Genomic DNA, 17,379 nt, shown 5'->3' on the forward strand with positions numbered 1-17,379 from the left:
TACAAAATTCTAAGCAATCATGATGTCAGGGGAGTATATTGATATCTAAAGTCCATACATCATGCATCACATCTATTCACATACAAGAGATAACATTTAATGGATGACATAGAGACACAGTATATCACCCTAGATGTTTATGGCTTATCTACCCCCTCATTTGGGCTAAGATAAATAGTCACATCATTATTTTCAATGAATAAATATTGTTTAAACAAATCAAGTTCCATATATGAATGCATGTGATCTCCTCTTACTCCTTTGGGCTTGAGAAGTTCAATTACACCATATACTTTCCTCTCTTGTCTCATTCCATCTTTATCACAATGTTAAGTGTCACCTTTGGGCTAACCATAGCAAGAATAAGAAAGAATGGTAATCACAACCTATCTCAAGGTTCTTAAAATAATAAATAAGAGATTAAATGCTTGGTTATCATGTCATAAACTTCAAGCACTTTGGTACTATCCATTTATTAAATGTCCCCAAGTTTCAATCAAGGATGCAGTCTAAATGTATGCCTTCCCTCTAAGCATATAAAATAGAAATACAATATCAATAAATGCATCAAATAATTCATCTTGAACTTAAGGAGGCAATAAAATTCAAAACTAACAAAAGAAATAAAATATAAACAGATAGTATTTCAAATTTTGGGTTTAAATACTCATGGGAATCTATAAAAGAACAAAACGTCATTATTATAATCTAATATGCACTTGAATTCTATTACATAAGGACTGGAGAAGTAATAGAAAGATTAGAAGAAGAAGTATAAGGAAATGATAGGAGAATAGAGAAGAAGAAGAATTCTACTTCGAACAAGAGAGATTAATCACCTCTCTAGTTAGCTAGATTTAATTTATATGTTTCTATTCAAAAACAAAAAGACTCCTTTGCCCCTACTTAAGTATGGGACACAATTACTAATAAAAATTACACATTAGCAGCTTTAAACATAAATATAAATACCAAAATACCCCTACATAGTCGACATTAACACTTTACCTCAAGTTGTTACATATGTAGTCCACTCTCCCCCGACTCAACCCTTTGGTAACATAGGTCTATCCATTGGTTTCCCGTGTTAACATGTGTAGTATCTATCACTCCACTCAACACCTTCTCTCTCACAAAGTGACAGTCAACTTCTATATACTTGGTTCTCTCATGAAACACCAGATTAGAAGAGATGTGGATTGTAGCATAATTGTTAAAATAGAGCTTCCTTGGAGTGTCAATAGTATTCCATCTCCTATAGAAGGTTTCTTAGCCACACTAATTCATAAGTAGTATGTGTCATAGCTCTATATTCTACCTTAGCACTGTTTTTTGCCACAATTGTTTGTTTCTTACTTTTCCATGTTACTAGATTATTCCCAAGAAAAATACAATAGCCTATAGTGGATCTCCTATAAGATATAGAGTCGATCCAATCAACATCAGTATATATCTCTATTTCAAGTTTTCCGCTACTTCTATAATATCAAGTCACGACTAGGATACTCCTTTAAATACCTTACAATCCTTAGAATTGCATCCCAATGTGGAGTCCAAGGTTTCTGCATGAACTAACTCACCACACTAACTGCAAATGAAATACTAACAAAGTAATGGTTAGGTAGTTTAGTTTACCCACCAACCGCCTGTACCTTCTAGGATCTTCAAACTCTTTACCCATATCACTATTTAATTTAGTATTTGACACAAATTAATACCATGCTTAAACCTTGCTACTTCTATCCCCAAGAAGTACTTTAGTTTACCAAAGTCCTTTATTTGAAAATGTTATTGTAAAAAGATCTTTAACCTCTCAATTGCCAATCTATCACTCATATTAATGACAATATCATCTACATATACCACCAATAAGATCTTTCCAACCTGAAAGTCATGACTAAAAACTAGGCGATCAACTTGACACTGTTTCATACCAAACTTCTTTACCATTTCACTGAAAGTACCAAACCACATATGAGGAGATTGTTTAAGTCCATGAATGGCCTTTTTTAGTCTGCACACCTTACCATCCTCCCCCTGAGCAACAAACCTCAATGGTTGCTCGATATAGACTTCCTCAAGTAGATCACAATGTAAGAAAGCATTCTTGATGTCAAGCTGAAAGAGAAGTCAATCATACATAGCAACTAGAGATATCACAACACGAACTGAACCAATCTTAGAAACGGGAAATAAGGTCTCCGTGTAGTCAATACCATATGTTTAGGAATACCCTTTGGCAACTAGTTTATTAACCGCTCTACACTACCATCAGGTAAATACTTAAAAGTGTATACCCACTTACAACCGGCAACATGCTTACCAAGAGGAAGTGTGGTGAGGTTCTATGTATGATTATGAGTTAAGGTAAAGAGTTATTCTTCCATTGCATGGCGCCACCCTAGAGAGGCAAGGGCTTCCTAGACATCTGTGGGAACAACAATAGAGGATAACAAAGAGATAAACTGGTGATGAGAAGCAGAAAGCTGAGTGAGAGAAACATAATTAGAAATAGGATGAAGAGTGCAACTGCATTTACCTTTCCGTAAGGCAATGGGAAGATCAAGTTCAGAAATTGAGGTTGGAGCTAGTGTGGGAACAACTCTCAAATCTGTCGACGGTGATGGAGCTGGAGGAGGAGCCGATACATGTTGGCAATGTGTATATACTTGACGAATAGGTAGTCGTTCAACAGAAGGTGGCACTAGAGGCAAAGGCTTGGTCACAGCTGGAACAAGTGGAATGGGATCTACATTTGGAATTGGAAGAGGAGGAGGTGGTGAGGAAACATCACCTGACCCCGAGAAAAATGAAATGGACTCAAAGAAAGTAACATCAACGCATACAAAGGATTGTCAAAAATTAGGATTATAACACTTATACCCTTTCTGGGTCCGGGAATAGCCAAAGAAGATACAATTAATGGTTCATGCATTTAACTAATCCCTTCCCAGTCCTAGATTATGAACAAAACAGATACACCAAAAAACCTGAGGTGAAAGGGGAAACGAAGACAATGTCGGAAACAAAGTGGTGAAAGGAGAGTGACCTTCAAGGATGGACGTGGGCATCCGGTTAATCAGAAAACAAGATATAAGTACAACATCACTTCAAAAGGGTTTGGGTACATTCATATGATGGATAAGAGACCGAGCAATTTCTAAAAGGTGACGGTTCTTTCTCTCAGCTACTCCATTTTGTTGTGGGGTGTAGGTACATGAAATTTGATGGATAATGTCATGTTATTCCAAATACTCCTAAAATGGTGTATAAAAGTATTCATAGCTATTATCGGAATGGAGAATTTTAATGTGTACACCAAATTGGTTGCGAATTTTAGCATAAATTTTTTGGAAAATGGTAAACAACCCTAAGACTAAAGGAAATGACTTGACATACGATTATCAACCCTAAGACTAAAGGAAATACGATGATATTTCCCCAACTGACATGATTCACAATCCAAAACAGAAAGATGACTTAACATGGAACAAGAGACTTCAAAACTCTAAGTGATGGATAACCAAATAGATAGTGCCACTGGAGAGGAGGAAGAGATGTCTGAAGAGCTATTGATGCACTTCCACTACCATCAAGGTACAATCCACCAACTCCATGCCCTCCACCAATCTTCATCCCCATCTTGAGATCCTGAAAAACACACGAAGAAGAATAAAAAGTGATAGAGCAATTAAGAGACTTGGTCAACTTACTAATAGACATAAGGTTAAAAAGAAATTTGGGGATATACAAAATTGAGGATAAAGATAAAGGGTTTTAACATTACCAACACCACAAATAGAGGATGTGGAACCATTGGTAAGGGTAACAGAGTGTGATGTTGGGCTTGAGAGAGGGAGGAAAACGCACATGGAGTTCCAGTCATGTGATTGGAGGCTCCAGAGTCAATAATCTAGGGATTGAGTTTGGATGCCAGACAAGCCATACCTAAGTGTGCAAGAGTGGTTGTATTCTGTTAAGATGTGGCCTGAACAAACCTCTCATACTCATCTAGGGATGGCAATTCCCCATTTCTCCGATTCTCGTGGGGATCCGCCCCAAATGGCATATGTTATATATGTATATATGTACACATACATTTTTATATTAATATTTTTAAAAATATGGTTGAATATTTTTCCAATAGGATTATAAATTTTTATTATTTTATTTTTTAAATAAAATAAAAAACAAAATGGTTAACATTATAAGAAAATCATGGGGAATGGGGGGATCCCCGCGAGGATCCCCATAACCTTGTCCTCATTAGCAGGGACTGGGATGAGGATTTTCTCAGGGACGGTGTTGGGGAGAGGCTTCCTGTCCCCGTTCTGCCCTGTTGCCATTCCTATACTCATTACGTGGAGCACTCATCATCTCCTTCCCAAAACATCTATGGATATAGAGGGCATCTGATCAGCTGGATGGCTCTCTTATCTGAAACTACTATCACTGGTCACCGCATGATTTGCCTAAGTTGAAGGTGGACCATGCAAATAATAACAATAATTGATGGTATGCCCATCCATGCCATAGTGTGTATATTTTCTTGGACCAGAACTGCATCCTCTACCATGAACTCCCTCTAAATCTCAACCTTTAATACGTCCACCACCATGACTATACATAGGTCTACCACCACCACTACGGCCAGATTTAGCTCCACCTCTAACACCATGACATCTTGATACTGCAAATGTTGACCTATCAGATATACTAGAATTCTCGATAAATCCAATAAAAATCCTCCGATGTTGAGCAAATACCTCTTCCAAGGAAGGAAGAACTAATCCTCCTAGTATATGTGCTCGTACTGGTCCATATTCAGATTTCAGCCCTACCAAAAATCTAGTCACATTTAGTTGTTCTCTCTGTTATTGCTGAATTTTAACATTGAAGGTGAGGGGGTGATACACATTTATCTCATTGCAAATATTTCTCATGCTAGCATAGAACTCCTTAAAACTCTAATTACCCTGTTGCAGATTAAATTATTCTTGATAAAGCTGATATACTCTAGTTGTGTTGTCTTGTCCCGAATGCAACTTCTTAGCATGGTCCTAAACTTCTTTGACTGTATCAAGAAACATGAAATTCATACTAATCTTGGGTTCCATACTATTCTATAACCAAGTTATAATCTGTGCATCTTCTTGTTCCTAATCACCATACTCATAAGACTTAGTAGAGGGTTTTTGAACATTCAGGTAGTCGGTGGGAACCATCATACTAGTTTTGCACTTTTACTTTCACAATTGTCTCCATGGCTATAATTTTTTTTCTTTCTTATTTCACCTCTCACCACATTGCACTCAGCACCACTTGTTGCTGAATTTTTCACTCTCCACACCACAACCCTACTACACGACTACCTAAAAACTCACCATACTACTCAAAACTCACTCACCCTTCAAACCACACTAAAATCTATACAAACCCTAACACATGACAACCTGAATTTTCACCACATGACTTGGAACACATCAACCATTTGATTCACACTGAAAAAACTGCACAAAATCACTTACCTAATCACCAGAAAATCAAGCTGCACTCAACACTCCACTGCATCACTCAATCAACCCTCTTCTCTCCATCAATTAGGGGGACTTCCTATAAACCGCTACAAACACCTATGAACTTGCTAACTGGAGGCATAGAAACCTTCAAGGGAAGAAGGCGATCATTCCTTTTCAGCCCCTTTTCTTATCTCAAACTAATGGCGAAGAAAAAAAATTAAAAAACCCTAGGCTGGATGCATGAAAATCATAATTCTGGGCAAATTCAATTTTGTCACAGTTGCTTTGGTACCATATTATAATCTAATCTGCACTTGAATTTTGTTAGAATAAGGAATGGAGAAGTAATAGAAAGATTAGAAGAAGAAGTAGAAGGAAAAGAAAGGAGAAGAATTCTGTTTTGAACAAGAGAGATTAATCACCTCTCTAGTCGGCCAGATTTAATTTATATGTTTCTATTCAAAAACAAAAAGACTCCTTTGCCCTCACTTAAGTATGGGACACAACACTAATAAAAATCATACATCAGCAACTTTAAACATAAATATAAAGAACAAAATACCCCTATGTAGTCGACATTAACAATCATCAAATCCAAAAAAAAAAAAACATTCAACAAATAATTGTCAGATCTAAACCAATCTGAGTTCACATAGGAATTCAAATAATCAAGATAGGAAAAGAGGTAGTCAGGTTTAGACCGGGTCAAAATGACCATGTTCATGTTTAATCCTCTTGCCTTGGAATAATTGAACGGGCTTGACAAAAACAAATTAAGGCCATATACAACACTGAGATCAAAGGGTACAAATTCAAGACCATTGGAATAGTAAAAGTGGAATGCTTACAATACCAAATGTATCATCCGCAACCAGCATCCTTTGATACACTGTTCTAGATAGCAGTAAGTTTAAGGTTTGGTCCCAGGTTAAGCCCTGTATTTGGTTAGAGAAACCCTTTTATAACAGTATAAAAAAATAAATTAAATGGTTAAAAAAAATAAGGATTGATGGTCATTAATCATATTTATTATTTACAATGATTGTAAATCACAAGAAAGAGCAATCGGCTGAAATCCCAACCAACCTAATCTCTTCCAATAAAAAAAAAAATCCAAATGAAAATGAAAAGAAAAAAAAAGCAACCCACAATCAAGCCAAGCAACCTAGGAGTTTAAGATTTATTTAAAAAACATGATGGACGTTCAATCAGGGATCCGCAACAAAGACGAAGCCGTGTTAAATTAACAATGGATGGACTAATTGCTTTCAACAATTCCCGGTTCAGATGTATCAAATAGATATGGAACGAAATTTCACTAAAATTAAGACGCAATGGAACTTCGATCAAACTGTTCATCAACTAATGATTATCGCTCTGATGCCAATTACAAGCCATGAAACTCATTCAATTGACGAATAGTGAAACAAAATAAGAAATCAGATTTAGATGTGTACTTATTTGGATTCCACTCTGTGTTCCGGTCATTGTTGTTAAATGTTTTTTTGCACTTCTTTCTTTATCAACTTCTTGAGTTTACCCATCTTTTTAAATCTTGAGGCCAACTGCGATGGGCCCAAAACCACTATGTGGTTTTTATAACTCTCATCCAAAGTTGATCAGACCTCTAATAATTCTTAACACTGATTGAGATTAGTTTCCCATCAAACTAATCTCAATTCAGTCCTACCACACTTAGAATACCACTCTAAATAGGAGTCAGTCTTCAACTTTCAAAACATTCTTATAAACCCACACGTGTCATGTGTCAACCCAATAAATTTTTTTTTGAAATTGATAACTATTAACATCTAGTTCCAATATTTGTACCAATGGGTTAGTTAAATGTATAATATTTTAGCGGGTTTATTATAATTGAATCCATTGGGTCAAGTTTATTATAATTGAATCCATTGAGTTAAATAACGTTAATATTTCTTGTTGGATCGTTTTCGATTCTTTCTTGTCCCGACCCAAACCTGACCTGTTACAACCCTACATGACTACATACTTAAAGAGCTGAGATTTATTAGTGTAGCTGGCCTTTAAGGCAGAATGAGGTAACGAAAAGACCAATAAAGAAAAATTAATAACAGCGCAATGACAATCTAGAAAAGAAAAAATTGCATTCAACACTCGACAATGTGGAAATAACTTCATGTGCTCCCAACAAACCAATTCAAACACGTTTTCAACATGATTTGATATTGCACATCTCACCATAAAATTGAGACCCATAACGTACAAGATGCACAATATTAGATCATGTTGTTGGAAGTTTATTGGAGTGCATTTTGTTGGGAGCAGATCCAGACTCCAATGGACCACTGAATATTGTCCCCTTCAACATCTTCACTAAAATAAATGAATGAAACAAAGTATTCGTAGGAATGCATATGTCAAATGACATATGACATATTTAGAAACCCAGAGACAAATATACCTAATGTTTTATTTTAATTAATATGTAATTTTGTTTTCTCATTTAATGCTTATTAAGAAATGACTATTCTTTCTCATTTAATGTTTTATTTTAATTAATATGTAAATTTGTTTCTCATTTAATGCTTATTAAGAAATGGCTATTCTTTATCATTTAATGTTTTATTTTAATTAATATGTAATTTTGTTTTCTCATTTAATGCTTATTAAGAAATGACTATTCTTTCTCATTTAATGCTTATTGCAAAAAAGACAACTCCATTCTTTTTGTTCATAATTGTAAAACAAGTCTATGGCAAAAATGTTGTTCAACATTCCCATTTAATGCTTATTATGGAAATACACAAAAATCTCTCTTTTTATTCAATAATTGGAAATCAAATCATGGTAATTGCTGAAACCTCCCCTACAGTTTTCGATTGTTGCCTAAACCTCCCCTAAAGTTTGGTAATTTCAATCACCTCCCATAAATTTCTTGACATAGTTGCAACTAGACCCCCTTTGTAAAATAATGTAACAAGAGGCATGAAAATGTCCAAAATACGTATGTAATTATTATTGAGGGCAAATTTGGAAAATACATCAATTTCAAAAAAAAGATTTGAGGGGAGTGGGGTAGTAATTGATATGAAGAAAAAATTTGGAAAATAAACATTTTGCTCAAATGTAACTACATGGGTAGTTTGGACATTTTTGGACTTTTTGTTAGAAGATGGTTCAGCAATGATCAAAACTTTTACGGGAGGTTTTAGCAATTTTCTCTTTCATTTATTCAAACAAAAAAAAAAAACTTGAAAGTACATATTATGTTCTCAATAGCCAATTGTGGAAATCCCATTGGATATGGGCATAACTTCATGGCCATGAGAGGAGTCGCCACCCATTTGATCTTGATATCAATCTTTTGGAGAAAAGATTGGTTGGAATTGTATTCACAAGCCATCCAGTTGATTCTTGCGAATGGTCAAATTCTTTTGGAAGAACACTGTTGATTCTGCTCCACCATGCACTGCGCCATTTTCAGTGGGAGCAGATTTTGGATCCTTCCTTGGGCGTGAACACCTCCATTAGAGATACTGCTTCTCCGTATCAGGTATAATCCCTCCCTGCTCCTTTTGGTTCAAATCTGGTTCAGTTTATGGTTCAATAATGATCATTGAAAATATGATTTTCTAAATAGGGATTCCCAGTTGAAGGGAGAGAAAAATTTTTGAAATTCGCCCACTTATTCCGCAATCTTTGGGCGTCTATGTGATGGATATCCTATCCCTTCAGAAATTTAGCATGATTGATTGTTTGAAAATTTGATTTCATGTGGTGTGGTCTAATTGGGTAATGGGTATGGTGATGTGGCATAATTGGGACCATCAAAAGGGAATCCTATGGATTTAACGGTGGGTTTGAGGGTATTTGAGTTAAAATATGATTTATTGGGATTTTGGCATGTTTTGAGGAAGTTGGTGAGGTTTAATCAGGTATTCAGAGTGCGAAAAGTGGGTTAGAGAGGGATTCGAGCAAAAACTGGGTGATGACACCAATGTTGGGCCACATTAACCACCATGAAGAGATTTCCAACTTGCAAATGTATGAACAACTTATTCTTTAAACTATTTTCTTGTTTTTTTAAAAAAATATTTTTAACCTATTTTCATTGGTTTAGTTTTTTATCATTAAGGTAGCAGATGGTTTTCTATTCTTTATTTCCACCATTTGGTGGGTTAATTTTTCATTTCCGTTACCTTAAAGCCCACACAATTGGAATATTAGATGGCAATATATCTACAAGAGTAAGTGATCTTTTTTATAGCAGTTTGTTGTAAGGTTTTCAACAGTTGAGGGAACAGAATTTGGATTTATCATACAAAGGTAACAAGAATTCAAATAAAATTATGATGAAGGTAACTGATAAAAATTATTAATTTTATTAATGAACCATATAAGAATTTTATTAATGATAAATAAGAATAATAAGAATTTATTTGGCCATATCTTTATATTAATGAACCATAATAAATGTGATAAATAAGAATAATTTTTATAGATGTAGAAATATAAAAAAATTGCAAAAAAACTTTGAAATATATTATATACATCTGTCACTAATAAATAAAAATAACTTCTGCATGTATATTAAAAAAAAAAAAAAAACTTAGACTATATATACAACTGTTGGTTTTATACATCCACGTTTTTAAAATGCAATAATGGTCAACATTATCCAAAAGTGTTTGCTATTAAAAAACCTGTTGGTTTCAAACACCCTTCTCTCATTAGGCTCAATTTGGAAGGAGTACAAATATAAATATGTAGAGTGCAAAACTTTGTATTTTGTACATGGTTTTTAAAACTAACTTGGTGACCGAACCGGTAAGGGGTTCAGTTACTGGGTCGAATGGTCCAACCGTTTAAACCAATCCCTCAGCCCGCTCTAACAAAAATAAAAAATAAAAAAATTCAAAAAAATAAAAAGGTCAAAATCGTTCAAACGGTTAACTGCCTGGTTCAGCGGTTCGCTGACCAAAATCAACGGTTTTGGGGAAAACAGAACCAGTCACCCAACCGGTTCCCGATTTTTCCAATCCGACAGTCCGGTCTGGTCTGATTTTAAAAGCCATGATTTTGCATGTATTTGCACTGCACATATTTGCATTTATACTCTTTCCAAACTAAGCCTTATTTTGTATTATTTTGTATGCATTAATTAGTCTCATCTTGAAAGTAGTACAAATACAAATATATAGAGTGCAAAACCCTATATTTTTTTATGTATTTGCACATACATATCTGTATTTGTACTCTTTCCAAACTTAGTGTTCAACTACTTAGTAGTAACCATGTATATGTTACTCCTTTGTCCAAAAGTTTCAAACTAGGAAGTAATAAAGCATCTTTGCGTGCGAAGCCCTGTACTGGGATCAAGAGCTTAATTTATAATATCCTTAAATAACTTTTTTACTGCCAAATGTGGTCATACAAATAATGGCGAAATTCCAAACAATAGGTCTACTGAAGCCATCGAGAGCATCTACCAAATACCTCTTAATACATTATTGGAAGCCCAGAGAAATAAACTGATGCCAAAGGAGATCAAAAACCATTTGCATGGAGTGATCCTCTCCCCCTCCCCCCCTCCCCCAAAAATAAAAAAGAAAAACAGGAATAATGTCAATGCAATGAATAACCAAGATTTACACGCAGTTACAGGAACACCATTTTGATGTTTGTAATAATTGGCAGGTATTGCAGCAAACGACTAATTGCACCAATTTTTAATAAAAAAGCAAACATATTTCTTGCAGAACGTCGCATAATCAGGGGGTTGCATTGATGATTATGGTGAACATGGTAAAAAAATGCAATGATACCAAACACCATCCCAAAAGCACAGTTGCACACTCAACAAACCAGTTGTATCTGCACCAAGCAAAATGAACAAACTTCATATGGTGAAGGATCATAGGTACATTATACATTTAATATTTGGTTTGATTCCTGCTTCAACAAAGTTAGCCTTGGTTTAAGACAAATCAATTACAAATCCTCCTAAGCTTGGGGTAGGGGGAAACTTACACCTACAATGACTTCTCCATTAAATCCTTTGCGAAGATGTACCGGAACCTCGTATTGTAAGGTAACCACTCCACAATTTGTGATGTTTTCCTCTTAGGTTTACAATCAATGCATTTTCGAATTAAATCATGGAGCTTCTTATCTACATTCAGGGAAACCCACTTCAAAAGATCATCTGAGGTGATAGAGGCCTCTTTGGCATACCTCTCTAGTAGTTTAGGTAGAAAGACTTTTCTTGACTTCTTAACAACTACATTAGCTTGCAGATACTCCTTCTTGGCTATTTCTAGCTCCTCCATGACATTTGCGGCAGTGTAGACTTTTAGCTATAAAAATACAAAAGATGCCAGGATAAGAAACTACCAAATGCAGTTCAAAACAAATCATTTATTCTTTGTCCCCCCTCCCCCAATTTGATATTGGACATTGAACTATAGAGACTAAACTGGCTATCCTAAGAGAAGCAGAAATTCGTTACATCTCAGGAAATTGTAACTCACTTAACATAGTAAAAGGGTAGTTAGACTTGCTATGCTTTTTTTTGACAAGTTAGACTTGTTATGGTTAAGCAATAATATTTTGGTAAGTACATGGTTAACGACCGTGACTAATGATGCGACCCATTTATTTCCCAAAATTTGGCTTGTTATATAACCAAATTGAGCTCAGATCCAGGTCTGCATGGGGTGGGGTTTGGCGCAATGGTTGGGTTGCTCCATTGCGACCTGGGTGACCACGGTTCAAATCTTGGAATCAGCCTCTCTGTATGTGCAGGGGTAGGCTGTGTATATCTATCCCTCCCCAGACCCTGCATTGTTGGGAGACTCGTGCACCGGGCTGCCCTTTTTATCCAGTTCTGCATGGAAATTCCTATGGTAATCCAATCAGGAAAAAAAGAATTACTCCAACACTGTTGGCAAATAATGTGTTTTAGGCATAATTACTGAAACACATTTACTTACCAGTGGTTACCAAAATATATTCCTGGTTGGATTGTGACAGGGACTCCCTATGGACCTTTGCAAAGAGGATGAAAACTCAAATTTGGGCCAACTATATCAAGACCAACACAACTCCATAGAATTTTAGCCAACTTCCAAATCATATCAATAAAATGTGTTGGTACCAAGTAATTTTGACATAGTCATTAAAAGACTTGAAATGTACTTCAAGCTGCATTTGGTTATAATATAAGTAGATTAGAAACGAAATTACCACAGGATCAGAAGAAGCTCCGGTACAAAGGGCAAAGCATATGAGTGGTTGTGAACTTTGAAGGCCAAGCTTCGAATATAGAAGTTGTCTTTCTTCCCCTGCTTTCTTTCTCATGGCAGCTGAAAGGATGGTCTCAAACCACTGCAAATAAATAAGACCAGAAAATTATATATGGTGGTAAGAAGAAAAAGCAATTTTTGTAGTATCTCACCTTCAAAATAAAAAACTACAATTTCATCAATGCCAAAGTTTACATGTGTACTATTGGAAGATTCATTTTGATGCAAAAGGGAAAAAAAAACCATGGGGAATAGACCAAATATCATTCAGATTCTCATTAGATGGTAATATTCAAAATTCTATGTTGTCACAGAGATATGTTTTATTGGTCTAAAAGGTCAAAATAACTAAAAGAGTCACATTGGTGAATTTTAGCTTTAGGAAGGTTGAGCTTATAATGCCAGTTTTCTTACAGTCTAGGTTTACAGCATCTAAATTTGTTTAAGTCCTAGGAAATAGAATTGTGTGTCTTTTAATTACTGTTTTAAATAGGATCTCTTATTGTAGTGAAATTTAGGCTTCTGAATGTGGAATTCAAATTATGAAGTGTTTCTCTTGTTACCAGCTTGGTACAACCTCTCCTGATCTTTCTCTTTAATCTATTTTCTACTTATTTATTATTATTACATATATCGGCATCATAATTTTACAAGTTTCTCTTTTCTAGTTATCAACTTTGCTGTCCAGAATTTATGATCTTAATCCATCTGGTATTCCCTGAATCCAATCATACGCAACGTATGTGAGGTGCACAAACTGACAAAAATATCTATCCTTTTCAGATCTTATATGCCCCAAAGCATCCTGACAAAGGTAATCCTACAGATCCTGCGATTGACTTTTTCTAATGATTTATGTCCAGAAAAAGCAAATTTTATTGTGCTTAGTCTGATCTTAATCAAAGATTCTTTATGGGAGAAAACCATAAAGTAATCAGTTCCAAATTTAAATAGAACTATTGTCAAGGAAATAAGACAAAATTATGGCACAAAGTGCATGTTTTGTGTTGGTGCATGTAAACAGAAGTGTGCTGTGATTGTGTAAACCAGGCATCAAGAATAGTTTGATACCCTGCCAATTCGGGGGGTACGGAATCTGAATATAGATTGCTCTATGACATCTGTACTAATGGCATGCCCTCCAATGTTGCAAGTAGCCTGTACCAAACAGAGAAGCCATCAATTATTTTAATAAAAATGGTAGATCCACGTATGATTAGTGATCACTCATTTGCTGATTAGAATATAAGAATGGTAAAACAAAAGAAGATTTGGATACATGAAACTGATTGGTGCAAGAAGAACATTGAAGAATGAAGTGCACTACCTTGTGAAACAGGGCCATCCTTCTCACTGAACCATGTGGAATTCCGTATGCTAAGTATGCCTATACAATCCGTAAGTGTTACATAGGCACAGATAGATAGATAGCGAGAGAGAGAGACAGAAATCCAATTACAAAATATTTACATGCATAATAAGAGAATTGTACACATTGATCCAAAATGCCATTTGTGCATTGCCTCCAATTTGACTCACATTCACTCTCTCCAATTGTTCGACTAAGACCCTGAAATTGGAAAAGCAAAGAACAGCAGTTCTTTATGGCATGCCTATAAAAGGAATAAACCAAAGAATAAATCCAATGCATCCATTGGTAGGTCATAAATATGGTTTCCTAGTGCAATATGAAACAACAGAATATATGCATGGGGATGCAAGAATCACTGTTTGATGGAGCTCACTGATGCAAATGCAGTTTAAATGATTACTGCCTAGGGGAAGAAGTGCTATTGTAACTAGAAGGTGATGGATTGATTTCTCAGTCATGACCTATTGAAGGTTTTAGTTAAGGCTGGTAATTTGGATTGTTAAGAAAGGGTAAAGTCTACATGGGTTTTCATAAAGTAAATTTAATAAATATCATAGTCAATATCTTGGAAAGCATAGTCCATGGTCAAGTATTGAAATGATTTTTGTGGTATTTCCTATGTAAATGAATGTATTGTTCTTGGAAACACAAGAAATGTAAATTGAGAGTTTTCATAGGGACTCTATATATATGGATCCAAGAACAGTGTTTTAAAAGTGCAAGGCGCAAAAAAAGCACAGGGACTATGGACTATTGTGCCTAAGGCGCAAGGCGAGGCGTGCGCCTTTTTAAGCAAGGCACAAAAATAAAAAAGGCTAAAAAATAAAAAAAAATGCCAAATTTTTCAAAAAATGCAAATAATCAAAATATTATTAAACATAATATTAATAAAAATATAAACTTTAATTTTAAAATAAATGTTTTTAAAAAACTATTATCTAATAATAAAATACATAAATATAACATGTAAAGCATATTCAAACAAGAATTTAAAAATAATATCAAATATATAAAACATTTTCAAGCATATAAAACCCACCTCTCTTTTTTTCTCAATTGCATTACTTCAAGTAGCTAATGCGATGTAAAACATATTACATTCCTGATTCTACAAGCCGCCTTTGTACCACGCCCCTTGAGGCAAGCCCAAACAAGTCCACATTAGGTCTTAAATCCTTAATTCTCACACAAAAAATAATAGTTTTATAGTTTTAATTGCTTTTTAAGAAGACATTTTATTAGGATGAATGAATGAACAACATTCATTTTTATCACATCTGCTTCAGTTGTAGGTTTTTGATCAAAGATTTTACTATTTATTCCAAACCATAAAGTCCACATGATTCCCAGTGGAATAGATGACCAGCACACTTCCCCTTTTTAGTCATTCTGCAAATCGGCCGCTCTTCCAATTGTGCTTTCATAATACCTGGAAGCTCCAGTTTAGATTAACAGCCTTCAAAAAATGGTTCCACATCGCTGTACTGAAATTGCAATGCAAAAATAGGTGGACCGAGTCTCTGTTTCCAGATTGCAGAAAGAGCACAAAGGTCTAAAACATTGAACCTCTCTTTATGAGCATCTCTTTAGCAAGGCACTTTTCCAAGGCTATAACCCAGACAAAAAACTTGACTTTCGAAGAGGCCGCAGATCCCCAGATTGCTTTGCTTGGAAACTCATCTTGAGGTTCACCAATTAGTCCTTTATAAAAGGATTTGACAGTGAAGCCACCAGACTGATTCCACTTCCAACATTTTACATCCTGGGAATGCAGGTCCAGGAGATGGTTCTACAGCATGGCTAGGAACTCAGCCACCATCTCAATCCCCCAGTTATTTAAACTTCTTATGAAAAGGGATTCCAGATAATTCTGTTGCCTTCCAGCACATACGATTCAGCAAACAAGGCCAATTTGCTTTCAGCCATATTGTAAAGGGCAGGAAATAAGTCCTTTAGTGCTCTTTCTCCGCACCACGGATCTAACCAAAACATTAACCTCCTTCCATCCCCTTATATTTTATGCCTCTGCTGAACTTCGAATAAACTTCAGATTTTCCTTTCCACACACCACATCCATATTTCTCTGCAATTACTTTTCTCCAAAGATTGTTGGGTTCCAATGAGAATCTCCACAGCCCTTTGCCTGGTAACATTCCTAGAGCCCATGAGAAATAGGCTTGAAAACCTGTTCCCAATTCACCAAATACAATTTTGGAAGAATCCCTCCATCCAAGCCATAAGAAATCCCTCACTTTTTTTTTTTCTGCCACCTCCAAGAAAATTGGAAACAATGACATGCAATATGGAAGATTTGTCAAAACACATTTGATGAGTGTGACCTTACCCCCTTTCGAGAGGTACTGAGCTTTCCAAGCTGCCATCTTCGTGTCCATCCTTTCTAAGATTGGATCTGAAATGGCTTTTCAGGTGCATTTAGTTCCTAGGGGCAATCCCAAGTAGGAAAGCTACCAACCTTGTACCTTAATATTTCAGCCAGTTTATGAACATCAGTGAACCTCCCAACTGATAACATCTCACTTTTGGATAAATTGACCTTCAGACCTGACACCATCTCAAAACAGTATAGGATGCGTCTTTAATTAAGCACCTGATCTGGAGATGTATTGTAGAAGAAAAGTGTATCATCTGCAAATTGCAATAGAGGAATTTTAGTGCCATTGCTACAGCTTTCAAAACCCTCCAACCAACCAAAGTCTGGAGCACTCTATCAGCCAATTTGCTTAATGAGAAATATCGAGGGTGACAGTGGATCATCTTGCTTCTTTGATTAGTTCAGACTTCAGACAATCATAATCAGCTTATTTTATGCTATTCTTTAACTCCTCTCTTCTTTCTTTTCTTATTGTAAGATTCAATGTACTGTTGCTTTGCTTCTTGATCTTGGATTTTTGTTGTCACCTTTGATCCTTGACATCACTCACCTAGGGATTTTGTAGGTTGAATGGTCATCATGATTAAGAGTGTCTGAAATAGTTAAATAGCATCATATCAAACTTCAAAAAAGATGGTCAATTTTTATGGATTTTACAATTAGCTTATCCGACAAGGTCATTATTTTGGTGGTTTTATCAGATGATAAGTATCCTCTTTCATTGTATAAGCTAAAATGTTTTACTAGATCATTTGCCTACCTGATGATCACTGTTAATGATTGAACCACCAAAACGAAGATAGGAAAATT

The 17,379-nt window shown here is 35.4% G+C and overlaps 1 protein-coding gene across 4 annotated transcripts in view; it reads right to left on the reverse strand.

Annotated features, from left to right (window-relative positions):
* Positions 1 to 11,369: 11,369 nt before the first annotated feature.
* LOC148880425 (uncharacterized) overlaps positions 11,370 to 17,379 on the reverse strand; it is a 35,970-nt gene continuing 29,960 nt past the window's right edge. For all 4 annotated transcript variants that reach the window (XM_088962331.1, XM_088962332.1, XM_088962329.1 and 1 more), the window contains 5 exons: positions 14,276 to 14,375; positions 14,133 to 14,192; positions 13,877 to 13,963; positions 12,747 to 12,887; positions 11,370 to 11,857 (listed from right to left, as the gene is read on the reverse strand). In XM_088962331.1, coding sequence (XP_088818457.1) covers positions 11,534 to 11,857; positions 12,747 to 12,887; positions 13,877 to 13,963; positions 14,133 to 14,192; positions 14,276 to 14,375 — 712 coding nt within the window. In that variant the 3' untranslated portion in view covers positions 11,370 to 11,533. The remainder of the gene's footprint in view (positions 11,858 to 12,746; positions 12,888 to 13,876; positions 13,964 to 14,132; positions 14,193 to 14,275; positions 14,376 to 17,379) is intronic.

This window comes from Nelumbo lutea, chromosome 1 (genome assembly GCF_056320005.1).
Source record: "Nelumbo lutea isolate HS-2025 chromosome 1, American lotus-T2T, whole genome shotgun sequence".
Taxonomy (NCBI): Eukaryota; Viridiplantae; Streptophyta; class Magnoliopsida; order Proteales; family Nelumbonaceae; genus Nelumbo; species Nelumbo lutea.